Below are 13,056 nucleotides of genomic sequence, written 5' to 3'. Positions count from 1 at the left end.
CCTTGGCCGGGTCCCCGGGCCGCGGCACCAGGAGGCCCCCCAGGGTTGGGGGCCGGATCCCACCGGCTGGTGTCAGCGACAGGGCCCGCGCCCAGGTGCCAGCCCGTGGGAAGGTGACCCAAGACACCGGGCTGTCCCGAGCCCTTTCCGGTCCGGCCAGACCGGCGCTTCCGGCCGGAAGGGACTCTGGAGAGGGGTGGGGACCTAAGGGAAGTCCCGCCTCCGTCGCGCCGCCTCTGCCGCCGCGCCGCCACGCACCAAGCCCGGTCCCGGAGGGGCGGGCAGGTGAGGGCCTCGGTGTGCTGATCCCCCGGGTTGGACTGTGCCCGGTGACGGGCTGCCGTAGTCTTGGGCTGGGGCGTGGTGCCTTGAGGGAAGGGGACGCAGAGGCCAGCCTGGGAGCTCCAGGGACAGTGGGTGTGATTACGCGCTGAGGGGGCAGGGGTCTGGGCCTCCCCCAGGTGGGGCTGAGTCAGGGGAGGGATGTCCACTCTCTCTCTCGCGCCTGCCAGCTCCGCGTATCCAGCCGCTTTCCTCTGGCACAGTGGTGCTGACCGCCCCTCTCCTCAGTCCTCACGGCTGAGTGGCTTGCCTCAGACACCGCTGACTGCCATGGTGTTGACCGCCTATCCCCTCTTGTTTCCTTGTAGATATTCCTGAGCTGCCATGATTGAAGTGGTAGCAGAGCTGAGCCGGGGTCCTGTATTTCTGGCGGGGGAGGCACTGGAGTGTGTGGTGACCGTCACCAACCCTCTTCCTCCCACGGCTACTTCTGCATCCAGGTGGGGATGCTGGTACTGAAGGTACCCTTCTGGGAGTAAGCCTGGTATCTCTGGTGCTATGACACAGCCCCTATTGTCCTGTAGCTACCCCATCCTTTTCTTGTTCATTGTACCCACATTGAAGGAGATGGCAATTTAACAGAGGATATGGATGACATAGCTGTCCATGCTCCTCTCCCCACCCCCATTCCTCTTTTTACCCATAGTCTACTTCTCTGCTTAATGGTTTCTTTTTGGGTTCTGGATTTCCTGATCACTAAGACAGCCACCTAACATATTTATCTCATCAGACATTGTGGTATGGAGTTTGGGAAAGCATTTGTGAGGTCAAGAACTTACCCTCTGATATCTCCTTTTCCTCTTCCTGCAGTGAGGCTTTGGCCTGGGCCAGTGCCCAAATCCACTGCCAGTTCCATGCCAGTGAGAGTCGAGTAGCACTGCCTCCCCCTGACTCTAGTCAGCCAGATGTCCAGCCTGACAGCCAGACTGTCTTTCTGCCACACAGAGGTTAGAGATGGGGCATTTGCTTTGGGAGGAGGATGGTGTTATTGTCACCCACAAATGAAGTTTTAAATTGTTCTTGTGTGTTGTAGTCACTGTCATGTGGGGAATGTGGAGAAAGGTGGCTACTACTTTGTTAATATAAGTGTGTCTTCCCATTTTACAACAGGAAAAGGAGGGTTGGCAGGTTTTCACTGATCCCACCTGATGTGTTAACCCTATCTACTCCTGGACAACAGGGTCATTAATTGCAGTCTTTCTTACCTATTTTAGGTGAGAGGGGTCAGTGTATCCTTTCTACTCCACCAAAAATTCTATTCTGTGACCTGAGGCTAGACCCTGGAGAATCCAAATCATGTGAGTGACTGTCCCCATCCCTAAATTGCCTTCTAAGTCTCCTGGAGGGAGGACTCCTCTGACTGCTCCTGGCTGCCCTGACTACTACTTCCCAACCAGACTCCTACAGTGAAGTGCTGCCCATAGAGGGACCACCCTCCTTTCGGGGTCAGTCAGTCAAGTATGTCTACAAACTGACCATTGGCTGCCAGCGTGTCAACTCACCCATCACTTTACTCAGGGTCCCTTTGAGGGTTCTTGTGCTGACTGGTAAGGAAGGGTTCCTGGAGGGAAGGGCTTGGGAAGAATCTTATCAAAGCAGAAATTGTCTTAGAGAGTTTGCAAAAGGGGCTATGGGGAATCTTCCTGGTCTCAGTGAAGGTGCTAGGGAGTTGGGAGGAAAGGGAGGGTTCTGGAGAATAGGTTGAGATGTATACCTTAGCCATGACTCCCTTTACCTTCAGCCCTCTGAGGTTGGAATCTAAACCTCTAATCTGTTTCCTCCCAGCATTACCTCTTCACTCATTCTCTCTGTAGGCCTTCAGGATGTCCAATTTCCACAGGATGAGGCTGTAGCCCCATCTAGTCCATTCTTAGAGGAGGATGAAGGTGGGAAGAAGGATTCATGGCTAGCTGAGTTGGCTGGGGAGCGCCTCATGGCTGCCACATCCTGCCGCAGCCTCCGTGAGAACCTTTTCAGAGTTTGCCCCCTAACCTTCCTTTCATGGTTTTGCTATCTCAGAAATAGAGACTTCTAACTACCACATACTTCTGCCAATCCACTGATACCTCACCCCTGATTATAAAGAAAAGCTCTACCTTTTGGCTACTGGTGTCTAGTCCTAGGCATTCTCCAGTGAAGACTCCAAGCTTATGGTGTCCCATTCTCCCCAGATCTGTACAATATCAGTGATGGCCAAGGGAAAGTTGGGACATTTGGCATCTTCAAATCTGTGTACAGACTCGGCGAGGACGTGGTGGGGACCTTAAACTTAGGGGAAGGAACTGTAGCTTGTTTACAGGTGAGAAGGGAACAAAGCTTCTGGGATGCTGGACCTAAAGGGCTAGGGTGGAAGGACAAGAGCCTGTGTAAAGAAGGGTGGTATGTGGACGTGAATAGAGGGATCACAGCCTTCTTCCCGTATTCTTTGGTTAAACATTCTTAGGTTAGGGTGCCCCCTTACCTATAGTCAGCACTTCTGTATGCCTGTTAGCGTGCACCTCTTTTCTTATTCCCAGTTTTCAGTAAGTTTACAGACTGAGGAGCGTGTACAGCCTGAGTACCAGCGGCGCCGTGGGACAGGGGGTGTCCCCTCTGTGTCCCATGTGACTCATGCCCGGCACCAGGAGTCCTGCCTGCATACAACCAGAACCAGCTTCTCACTTCCCATCCCTCTCAGCTCCACTCCAGGCTTCTGCACAGCCATTGGTGAGACCCTGATGGTTATTGGAGAATGAAACAGGGACAGTAAAATGATGTGTTTGAGTAGAGTGTAATAGATCCTGTTTCTAACATATTCCCAGACCTACTCTCATCTATCTTCTGACCCTTAACACTCTCTCATACTTTCAACCTCTATCCCTATTTCTTAGATCTACTGACCCTTAAAGCCTTTACAACTTGCAGAAGTCCTTCCCCACCCTACCTGCTGGGACCTTGTGATGGCATTGATCTCTCATTCTCTAGTGTGTGTATTTCAAGCTACCTAGTCTTGACTATCTCATTCTTGGGTAATTAGGTACTTGACACTACTTTCTTTGGTGGTTAACATACTTAATTTCTTTAGAACAGCCCTGATTGTAACTCTGTTTCCTATCTTTTCCTTATCTTCCTGAATACAAGGTATTTTTGTTTTTCTCATTCATTAATCCTATCCTGTCATTGGTTTTTACTTCTTCCTGCTGGCTTCTAATTCCTTTCATCTTTTTCTTCCACAGTGTCCCTGAAGTGGCGATTGCATTTTGAATTTGTAACATCCCGAGAACCAGGATTAGTACTCCTACCCCCTGTGGAACAACTTGAACCTGCCACCTGGACAGGTCCTGAGCAAGTACCTGTAGACACCTTCAGCTGGGACCTCCCCATCAAGGTCCTGCCTACAAGCCCCACCCTGGCCTCATATGCCGCCCCAGGCCCCAGCACCAGCACCATAACCATCTGAAACTGACCTGCTTGCCCACCCTGGCACTAGTGTTTTCATCATACTGAGAACACACCTGAACTCTCATAGCACTTTTTCCACCTGGGGCCCAATGGCATGCACAATAAGAGACAGGCTTTCAGCTGTAGCATTTATTTATTCAGAATAAATTGGCAGCTGCTAGTGGTTTCCCTGGAAGTGGCAGCAGCAGTGAGCAGTCAGCAGATGAATGATCAGTTGAGTTTAGCTGGAATGGGGAGTAGGAGCCCCAGAAACAGGAGTATTGGCGGAGCCCCATTCTGGGTCAGGCCCTCCCCCTTTGCAGGGCAGCCGGGGGTCAGATTTTTGCACCAGAGAGAACTGGCAGGTTCCCGCCTCCTGACGTACCTCACACCCAGCGGGAAAGTCGATGGGATGCTGGGACCTGGGGAACCAAGGATGGGAGGAAGGAGTTAGCACAGAGAAAAGTCATCTTTATCCCTGCCCCACGTTTCCTCTCTCACAGCCTCCTCCCATATCCTCATCTGGTGTCTCCTTGGTCACTCCAACCAAGCTCTCACCTGCCATATATGGACTTTCTGCTTTATAACAAGATTTTCCCTTCAGATCCACCCAGCCTCCCTTGCTTTGTAGCCTGGAGCCTCATCTTTCACACTCCTGTTTATACCTTCAGCTGGCCAGTCTCATGCTGCTCCTCAGTTCATTCTCACTCACATCATAGCAATCTTGTCACTCCCTGGTCACTCACATCAGAGTCATTCCCTCTGGCCATCCTTGGTCACTCACGTGTCACAGCAGCCTACACCAACAGGATGCAGACAGGTGCAGTGGAAACAGTCCTTGCGGAGCCAAGATTCACCCAGGGTAAAGTATTTCCCTTCATAGTGACAGGGAGCTAGGGAAGAACAGAAAATGTTAGTGGGTGTGGGAGTGGTAGTGGCAGGCAGACTCTCATCTGGGGTGTGAGGGAGTAAGTGCATAGTACCACCATATTGAGTTCTGTTTCATGGCTGGAGGGAGTCTGGGTATTCTTACAAAGGTATCATCTCTAAAGCCTTCCTCCCCCCTCTCGTCATCCTTTCCTAACACTTCACCCCACTTTACCTTGAGCTTGGAAGTAGCACTTGCTGTGGACTCCTGGGTGCTGTAGGAGTAGAGATATCACCAAGCACATGATCTCCCAGCCACCTACGATCCCCTTGGCCCGTCCAGCCCAGAGTATCTGGAGGGCCATTTCTGCTGCACAACCCTCTCGAACCCTTCTTGACTTCTGTTCAGAATACTCTGGTCTTGTCCCCTTGTCTTTGCTTTGCTCCTTGAGTCTTAGTTTCTTTCTCCCCTGGGCTCCTGTCTCACACTATCTCTGTGCCCTCTGCTCTCACAGGCTGGGCATGTTTATAAAGTAAGGACCCTGGCCCCCTGCTGAGTAGAGCTGGAAAAGCTGTAACTCTGTTTCCTGAGGTGAGGGCATGAAAACAAGAGATCTAGCTTTAACAAGCTGTGAGAGCTGATTCATGCCCCAGCACAGCTAGAGGGAGGGCTGTGGCTGTGGAAGGGGCATTGGACTGGGCACTTCCCCAGCAAGGAGGTGGGAGGGGTGAGGGCCCCCAGGTGGTCCCCAGATCTCTTCCCTGACCTGGAGAGAAGGAAACATTCCACCTTCCTTCTCCACTCCCCCCACTACCACCACCAGCGGTGTGTGTGCTGTGGGATCCCTGCCTGGACCGGAGGGAGGCATTTCCTGGGGATGGCTAATCCTGTGCCCCAGCCAAACCCAGAAGCTGCAGTAGGTGCAAGAGCCAGAGGCTCCAGGAGAGCAAGCAGGCACCTGGACTAGAGAATGTGTTTCTCTCAGACCGTGGGGCAGGGTTTCCCTGATGAACCTTAGAAATAGGGCAGCCTTTGGAGATAGGGGAGTGTGTTCTCTTTTTCTCTTTTCTCCAGGCATCCCAGAGATGAATTATCCAGTGTTTATCATCCTCAAACCTACAGCAGATACAGAATCACTTCATAGCTACGGATGTTCTTTCTTCCTTTCAAAGAGGAATATCTCCTCTAAATGTCCGAATGGATGAATCACTCCTGTTTCCCAGAGGTGCCCCTCTTTCTCCTGTGTGTAATGGGATTAAGTTTTAGGAATGTAACCTTTGGCATCCTCCTTTAAGTTTCCTGAAAGTTCTGAAGGACCCCAGGATGGGTGATTAAGAGCAAAGAGGTTGTAGAGCCCAGCTACTTGGATTCAGATCCTGACTCCACTTACTAGTTATGTGACCTTGGGCAAATTACTTCACCTCACTAAGCCTGTTTCCTCATCTATAAATTGGGGATAGTAATTCCAACTCTTAGGGCTGTTATGAGGATTAAATGAGATAATGCATGTAATACTCTCACCATCACCTGTGGTACATAGCCCTTAGAAAATATTAGCCACTATGATTGGTGCTAAGGCTAAGAGACAAAATGGGTGATACTTTCTTTGACTGACATTGAGTAACTGTATATGCAGCTGAGGGCGTCTGTTGGGGAGTGGTCTCTCCTAACATAGACTCCTGTCCCTTTTACACCCATGCTTTAAGTCATACCTACCACCTCCTTCAAAAACAGACACCTCTTGTGCTCCCTGAATGGTGTGAGAATCTGTTGCCGATCAGCCTGCTTTCCCTCATCTTTACCCTGGGAAGAGCTGTAGTTTTCTCATTATCCTTCCAGCTCAGGTCTCCTGCTTTTTCTCATTAGGATTTTGGTTCATTTTCTTCTCATCCCTGCTCTTGCAAAACCTCAAGTTCCCCTTTCTGCTTTTGCTAATGGTAGCCATCTCTGGCACTAAAGGATTTTTTTCACTTTTGCACACTTCAAAGGCCTATGTTTCAGCTATTTACCCCTACCCCATAGGGCTAATCACTTTGGCATTTATTCTGTTGTTCCTTCTAAGTCTCCAGTCTCATTTACAACAAGACTTGTTCCTTGTCACCTGGCAGACTTTTTCATCAGGCCACCCTGCCTGTCACCTCTTCACCATTCAGAAATGACTTTGTCAGTGCACCTCAAAATTCCTAGCTTAGAAGAGCTGCAGGATGTAGCACATGTTTGCCTTAGTCAGGTCTAGTACTTTTTCCATTTTGGTGGGGGAGGGGAGCTCACTTTTGGAGCAGGGCGCCCTGAGGTAGGCTGGTGTGTGGGAGGTACGGTCTTGGACTACTCTCTTGGCTGGAGCAGGTGGGTTAGAAGGCTTGTCTATCACCGGGGCCCGGAGGGCTTGTTAGTGTTAGCAGCCCTGATTACAGGACCACACCTGTAATCCCAGGGGAAGAGTCCTGCGGACACCCTGGCAGGCTAGACCATGGATTCCCTTTCAAGCAGGCAATTTCCACCTGCTTTTTTTTTTGTAGAGACAGAGTCTCACTGTACCGCCCTCGGGTAGAGTGCCGTGGCGTTACACAGCTCACAGCAACCTCTAACTCTTGGGCTTACGCGATTCTCTTGCCTCAGCCTCCCGGGCAGCTGGGACTACAGGCGCCCGCCACAACGCCCAGCTACTTTTTTGTTGCAGTTTGGCCGGGGCTGGGTTTGAACCCGCTACCCTTGGCATATGGGGCCGGCGCCCTACTCACTGAGCCACAGGCGCCGCCCTAGACCATGGATTCCCTTCTGCTCCTGCAGCCTGGAGCCAGCCCGATAGGGGGCGGGCGTGTGGGGAGTCCCGGAGCACCGAGGGGTTGGTGAATGCTGAAGGTGAAGGGGGCCCAGAGAACGTTAGTGGCGACAGAAGTGGGGGTTAACCTCCTGTAATGAAGATGAGGTAGGCGAATGAGTGCAGGGGTAGGAGGCTTCTGGAGAGAAGCTGGGCTGGGCCAGCAGGTGGGGGGCTGTGCGGAGATGTATTCGCACTGTGCGTGCTTGGGGGGAAGATGTCAGTGGTCGGGACTCAGGCCGCTGAGTCCTGGGGGAGCGGCCATTTGGGGAGGTGGTTGGCTTGCGCTGTCCGCGCGGGGACAAGGAAAACATCCGCCGGAGGCCCGGCCGGGCGGCGCTCCAGAAACGCGGGCAGGTGCGCGCCGCGAGGAAGTGAGCGCATTCCGGTCCCCGGGCCGGCCGGCCCTCCGGTGAGTCACCACCGATGCCAGCTCGCCCGCCTGTTGCTATGGTCTGGAGGGAGAGAAGACTGGCCTTTAGGGTCGCAGCGCGGGGACGTTTGGGGAGCCCAAGTCCCGGGAAAGCTTTTGGGAGAGGGTTTATAAACCGGTTTCCGGCTTCTGAGCTGGTGTCGCTGCGGGTGCGAAACGCAAATCTGACTCCGAGAACGTAGATTGTGACTGCATGGAGGCAGGTGCGGAGAGAGCTTTAGGGAGAACTTCGTGGGTCGGGGCAAAGGCCCTAGAGAGCTCGGGTAGAGATGAAAAGGAGCCTGGGTGGAAAATCGGGAGTGGGCGAGGCGGCGAGGCCCAGAAAAGGAAGGGAGGTCTGTTGACCAGCGTAACCGAGGAAGAAGACGTGACAAATTAGGTCTTGGAAGGAGAGCCATCCCTGTCAGGTGGAAAGGTAGACATGGCCAAACCCAGACATAAGGTCTGTCCAGAGGCCTGTGTGGACAGTGAAGGGTAGGTTTTAGGGAGTAGTAGGAGCGGATAGAATGGAGCTGTCGTTGGTCTCTGAGCAGGAAGAGTAATGGGCCCCTTAAAAACAAGGTTATCTATACCTCACATTCTGCCATTCATTTTTCACCAAAAAATGAAATCTGCTAATTTTTATAGTTATTTAATATTGGACAACTACATATATCAGATGATGTAAGTAATTGTTGAATTTTTTAAAATTAAAAATTAAAAACAGGTTGGAAAACCTGATCCAGTATTTGATTTAAAACCCAGTGGCGCACACCTGTAATCCTAGCATTCTGGGAGTCTGGGGCGGGTGGACTGCTTGAGCTCAGGAGTTTGAGATCAGCCTGAGCAAGAGTGAGATCCTGTCTCTACTAAAAATAGAAAAAAATTAGCTGGGGATTGTGGACCACACGTGTAATTCCAGCTACTAGGGAGGCTGAGGCAGGAGGATTGCTTGAACCCAGAAGTCTGAGGTTGCTGTGAGCTAGACTGATGTCATGTCACTCTAGCCTTGAGACCGTGAGACTGTCAATACATGGTGTTGAGTCTTTGATTTTGACTTACTTTTGTACCATTTTCCCCTCACTGACTTGATCGAATTCTGTTATAAATGTCTCAGTTCCTCCATATCAGTAGCATAGCACTTTCACTTTTCCCCTCCTTCATCTCACTGTCTTATTTTAAACCTTAACTTTTTTTTCTGTGGAGTTCTTTAACTTGCCTTATGTATCCTGAACCAAGTAAAACATTTCTTGGGATGGGCACGTAGGCTACAGTATACAAAGACAAATAATTCACAGTTTCACCATTTAGGTTACTGTCTTCTGTATGTAACTATAAAGTTTCCATATTTACCCTGCAGCTGATAGAGAAAGCTAACCCTTTTTGAGAGTATTTTTACAACATAGCAATTTATTAATCTGACTTCTTTTCTAAAATCAATGCTAAAATGGTATTTGGTACTTGTCTAGGAAATGGATACTAATTCATTATTTGTGTTATCTAGAGCCAAAGCAAATTGCAAGGCTTGGGATCTTTATAATTTATTTTAAAGATCCTGAAGCTCTGCAGTTGATTTTGGTCCGAATCAAGAAAATCTGGGTCAGTTAATTTAAAAAAAGAAAATAATTTCTTATTTTGGGCCCTGTTGCTTTCTCCCATGCTGCTTCAGTCCCAGCCCTACCTTATTCCCAGTGGCCTTTACCTTCGTTCCTTCTTTGCTCAGCTGGGCATCTTTAGAGGAAAACTTCACACGAACTTCCTCTGCTATAAATTCTCTCCCTCCCTTCAACTCTGCACTTCTCTTTGCCAACATACACCACTACTTCTTCACTTTAATAAAAAAAGCCCACAGCCCTTTCTGGCTCTTTTCCACCTTTAACACTTTCATGTTGAAATCCTGTCTTTTTTCTCCTTTCTCTTTGGTAAGACCTCAAAGTTTTAAAAGGCTAGGCTTAAGTTATTTATTCTGCATGGTCCACTTCTGCCTTCCTTCCTCTTCTATCACCCTTTTATTCTAGACTGTTTTTAAATTCTGTTATGCTTGCTTTCACCAAAGCTTTAAACTTTCCTTGTGATTAAATATTTTGCCTCTTGTTACAGGCTGATTTTTATTATTTTTCCTACCAAAAAAAAAAAGTTCAAATTCACATCTGCTTCAGTTTCTACTCCCAAAATCCTGCATCCAAAAACATAACATGGCCATTATTGTAGAGTCCACCGAGTGACCATTTAAGCTTGGTGTTACACTGGGTACTGTGTAGTGAATTTCATAATCATTGAGATTCCGAAATGCTTACAGACAATAGATGCTATCACATATGTGTGTGTCTGGATGTTGTCAAGATACACACTAAAATGCACAGATAACAGAACCATAATCAATACAGGCATATCTCATGTTTTTTTTTTTCTTTTTTTTTTTTAGGCATATCTCATGTTATTCAGCTTTGTAGATACAGTACTTTTTGCAAATTGAAGGTTTATGGTAACCCTGCATTGAGCCAAACTGTTGGCACCATTTTTCCAACATCATGTACTCACTTTTTTCTCTGTGTCATATTTTGAAATTGCAGTATTTCATATTTTTTTATTATTATATAATATCTTTTACAGTTGCCTGTGATCAGTGGTTTTGATGTTATAATTGTTTTGGGGTGCCTTGAACCATGCCCATATAAGATGACGAACTTAGTTCATAAAGGCTGTGTATGTTCTGACTGTTCCACCAACTAGTTCTCTGTCGGTCTTCCTTTTCCTTGAGCCTCTCTAATCACAACAATATTGAAATTAGCCAATTAGTAACCTTCCAATGGCCTCTTAAGTGTTCAAGAGTTGCACATCTCTCACTTGGAATCAAAAGCTACAAATGATTAAACTTAGTGAGGAAGGCATGTTGAAAGCTAAGATAGGCCAAAAGCTAGGCCTCTTGTGCTGGCTAGCCAAATTGTGAATGCAAAGGAAAAGTTTTTTTTCTTGTTTGTTTGTTTGTTTTTGACACAGTCTCACTTGGCGTCACAGCTCACAGCAACCTCCAACTCCTGGGCTGAGGTGATTCTCTTGCCTCAGCCTCCCGAGTAGCTGGGACTACAGGTGCCCACCAGAATGCCCGGCTATTTTTTGTTGCAGTTTGGCTGGGGCCGGATTTGAACCCTCCACCCTTGGTATATGGGCTGGCGCCCTACTCACTGAGCCACAGGAGCCATCCTCAAGGAAAAGTTCTTGAAGAAAATTAAAAAGTTCTACTCCAGTGAACACATGAATGATAAAAAAGCAAAATGGCCTTGTTGATAATATGAAGAAAATTTGAGTGCCTGGATAGAAAACCAAACCAGGTACAACATTTTCTGTAAGCCAAAGCCTAATCCAAACAACACCATAACTGTCTTCAATTCTGTGAAAGCTGACAGTGGTGAGGAAGCTACAGAACAAATGTTGGAAGCTTGCAGAGGTTAGGTCATGAGATTCAAGGAAAGATGTATCTCCGTAACATAAAAGTACAAGGTGATGCTGCAAAAGCTGATGTTGAAGCTGCAGCAAGTTATCCAAAAGATCTGGCTAAGAGCATTGATAAAGGTGCCTGTCTACACTAATCAGATTTTCATTGTAGGCAAAACAGACTTCTATTGGAGTAGATGCCTTCTAGGACTTTCATAGCCAGAAAGGAGAAGTCAGTGCCTCTTTGAACATTCCGAAAATCCTAGGACTCTTAAGAATTATGCTAAATCGGGCAGCGCCTGTGGCTCAGTCGGTAGGGCGCCAGCCCCATATACCTAGGGTGGCGGGTTCAAGCCCAGCCCCGGCCAGACTGCAAACAAAAAATAGCCGGGCGTTGTGGCGGGCGCCTGTAGTCCCAGCTACTCGGGAGGCTGAGGCAAGAGAATCGCCTAAGCCCAGGAGTTGGAGGTTGCTGTGAGCTGTGTGAGGCCATGGCACTCTACCGAGGGCCATAGGATGAGACTCTGTCTCTACAAAAAAAAAAAAAAAAAAAAAGAATTATGCTAAATCTACACTGTCTATGTGCTATAAATTAAATGACAAAGTCTAGATGACAACATATCTATTTACAGTGTGGTTTACTGAATATTTTAAGCCCACGGTTGAGACCTACTGCTTAGAAAAAAAAAAATTTATTTCAGGGCGGCGCCTGTGGCTCAAGGAGTAGGGCGCCGGTCCCCATATGCCAGAGGTGGTGGGTTCAAACCCAGCCCCGGCCAAAAACGAAAAAAAAAAAAAAAGAAAAAAATTTATTTCAAAATATTATTGTACATTGACAATACAGTCACCCAGGTATATTACAGGTATATTACATCCAGGTATATAATCAAGCCAACTACATTTTGAGGTGGAAGATAAGGATGATTAAACTCATAGCTAGGATAGCAGTTTAATAGACAATACCCTTTGGCATTCTATCTGTAGACTAGAGAATGATGATCGGAGAGAGTCACTCATACGAGTTTTAGGAGTTGAGAAAGATGACTTACAAGGCTATGATAAATGGCAGGGAGATGAGATGGGGGACCAGAGTTCCCAGAATATAAAATTGCTATACCTAGCCTCGTATTCTGACAGAGAATATAAAAGATACTATACCAGCCTAGACAATACAGCAAGATGCTATTTCTACAAAAAGTTTAAAAATTAGTAGTGGGGCAGTGCCTGTGGCTCAAAGGAGTAGGGCGCTGGCCCCATATACCGGAGGTGGCAGGTTCAAACCCAGCCCCGGCCAAAAACTGCAAAAAAAAAAAAAGAAAAGAAAAGAAAAAATTAGTTGTGTAGGTCTGCAGTCCCAGCTACCCAAGAGACTGAGCTGGGAGGATCACTTGAGTTCAGGAATTTGAGGTTGCAGTCAGCTATGCTCATACCACCATACTCAAGCCTCGGTGACAGCAAGACCCTGTCTCTAAACCTCCCCCCACTAAAACCAAAAAGCTCAAAACCCATATCGAAGTTCTCCTTTTCTCTGCACCATTGGAACTATTCCTACCAATTTTTTATTTTTTATTTTTTGCTTATAAATTATTAAATTCATGGTAGTCCCTGCCACCAATAATTAACCCCAGCTAATCATCATTGCTTTTGATTAAATTCCCTATACTTACATGTTTTAATTTTTCTTGCCTGCTTCACAATCTACTTGTACTCATGACTTTAAAAATTCCATTTGTGACTCACTTTTATCTTATTTGTAAA

At 47.8% G+C, this 13,056-nt stretch overlaps 3 protein-coding genes across 4 annotated transcripts in view; 2 read left to right on the top strand and 1 right to left on the bottom strand.

Annotated features, from left to right (window-relative positions):
- The first annotated feature begins 158 nt into the window (after window positions 1-158).
- On the top strand, window positions 159-3,958 carry RGP1 (RGP1 homolog, RAB6A GEF complex partner 1). The gene is made up of 9 exons (XM_053569147.1): window positions 159-285; window positions 651-782; window positions 1,153-1,289; window positions 1,557-1,640; window positions 1,740-1,889; window positions 2,157-2,303; window positions 2,514-2,641; window positions 2,859-3,048; window positions 3,558-3,958. Exons 2-9 carry the CDS (start codon window positions 667-669, stop codon window positions 3,779-3,781), a joined length of 1,176 nt encoding a protein of 391 aa, XP_053425122.1. The 5' UTR covers window positions 159-285; window positions 651-666; the 3' UTR covers window positions 3,782-3,958.
- Window positions 3,898-4,994, bottom strand: MSMP (microseminoprotein, prostate associated). Its single transcript, XM_053569159.1, has 3 exons — window positions 4,865-4,994; window positions 4,547-4,655; window positions 3,898-4,184 (listed from the first exon to the last, which is right to left on the bottom strand). The coding sequence occupies exons 1-3, from the start codon at window positions 4,992-4,994 to the stop codon at window positions 4,004-4,006; spliced, it is 420 nt and encodes a 139-aa protein (XP_053425134.1). The 3' UTR covers window positions 3,898-4,003.
- A 591-nt stretch (window positions 4,995-5,585) lies between these two features.
- NPR2 (natriuretic peptide receptor 2) overlaps window positions 5,586-13,056 on the top strand; it is a 63,563-nt gene continuing 56,092 nt past the window's right edge. For both annotated transcript variants that reach the window (XM_053569101.1, XM_053569111.1), the window contains exon 1: window positions 5,586-7,559. The gene's annotated coding sequence lies outside the window, so the exon portion shown is untranslated. The remainder of the gene's footprint in view (window positions 7,560-13,056) is intronic.

The sequence above is a fragment of the Nycticebus coucang genome, chromosome 2, assembly GCF_027406575.1.
Source record: "Nycticebus coucang isolate mNycCou1 chromosome 2, mNycCou1.pri, whole genome shotgun sequence".
Classification (NCBI taxonomy): domain Eukaryota; kingdom Metazoa; phylum Chordata; class Mammalia; order Primates; family Lorisidae; genus Nycticebus; species Nycticebus coucang.
Note: the sequence above shows the minus strand (reverse complement) of the source record. Positions and strands in the feature narration are given on the sequence as shown.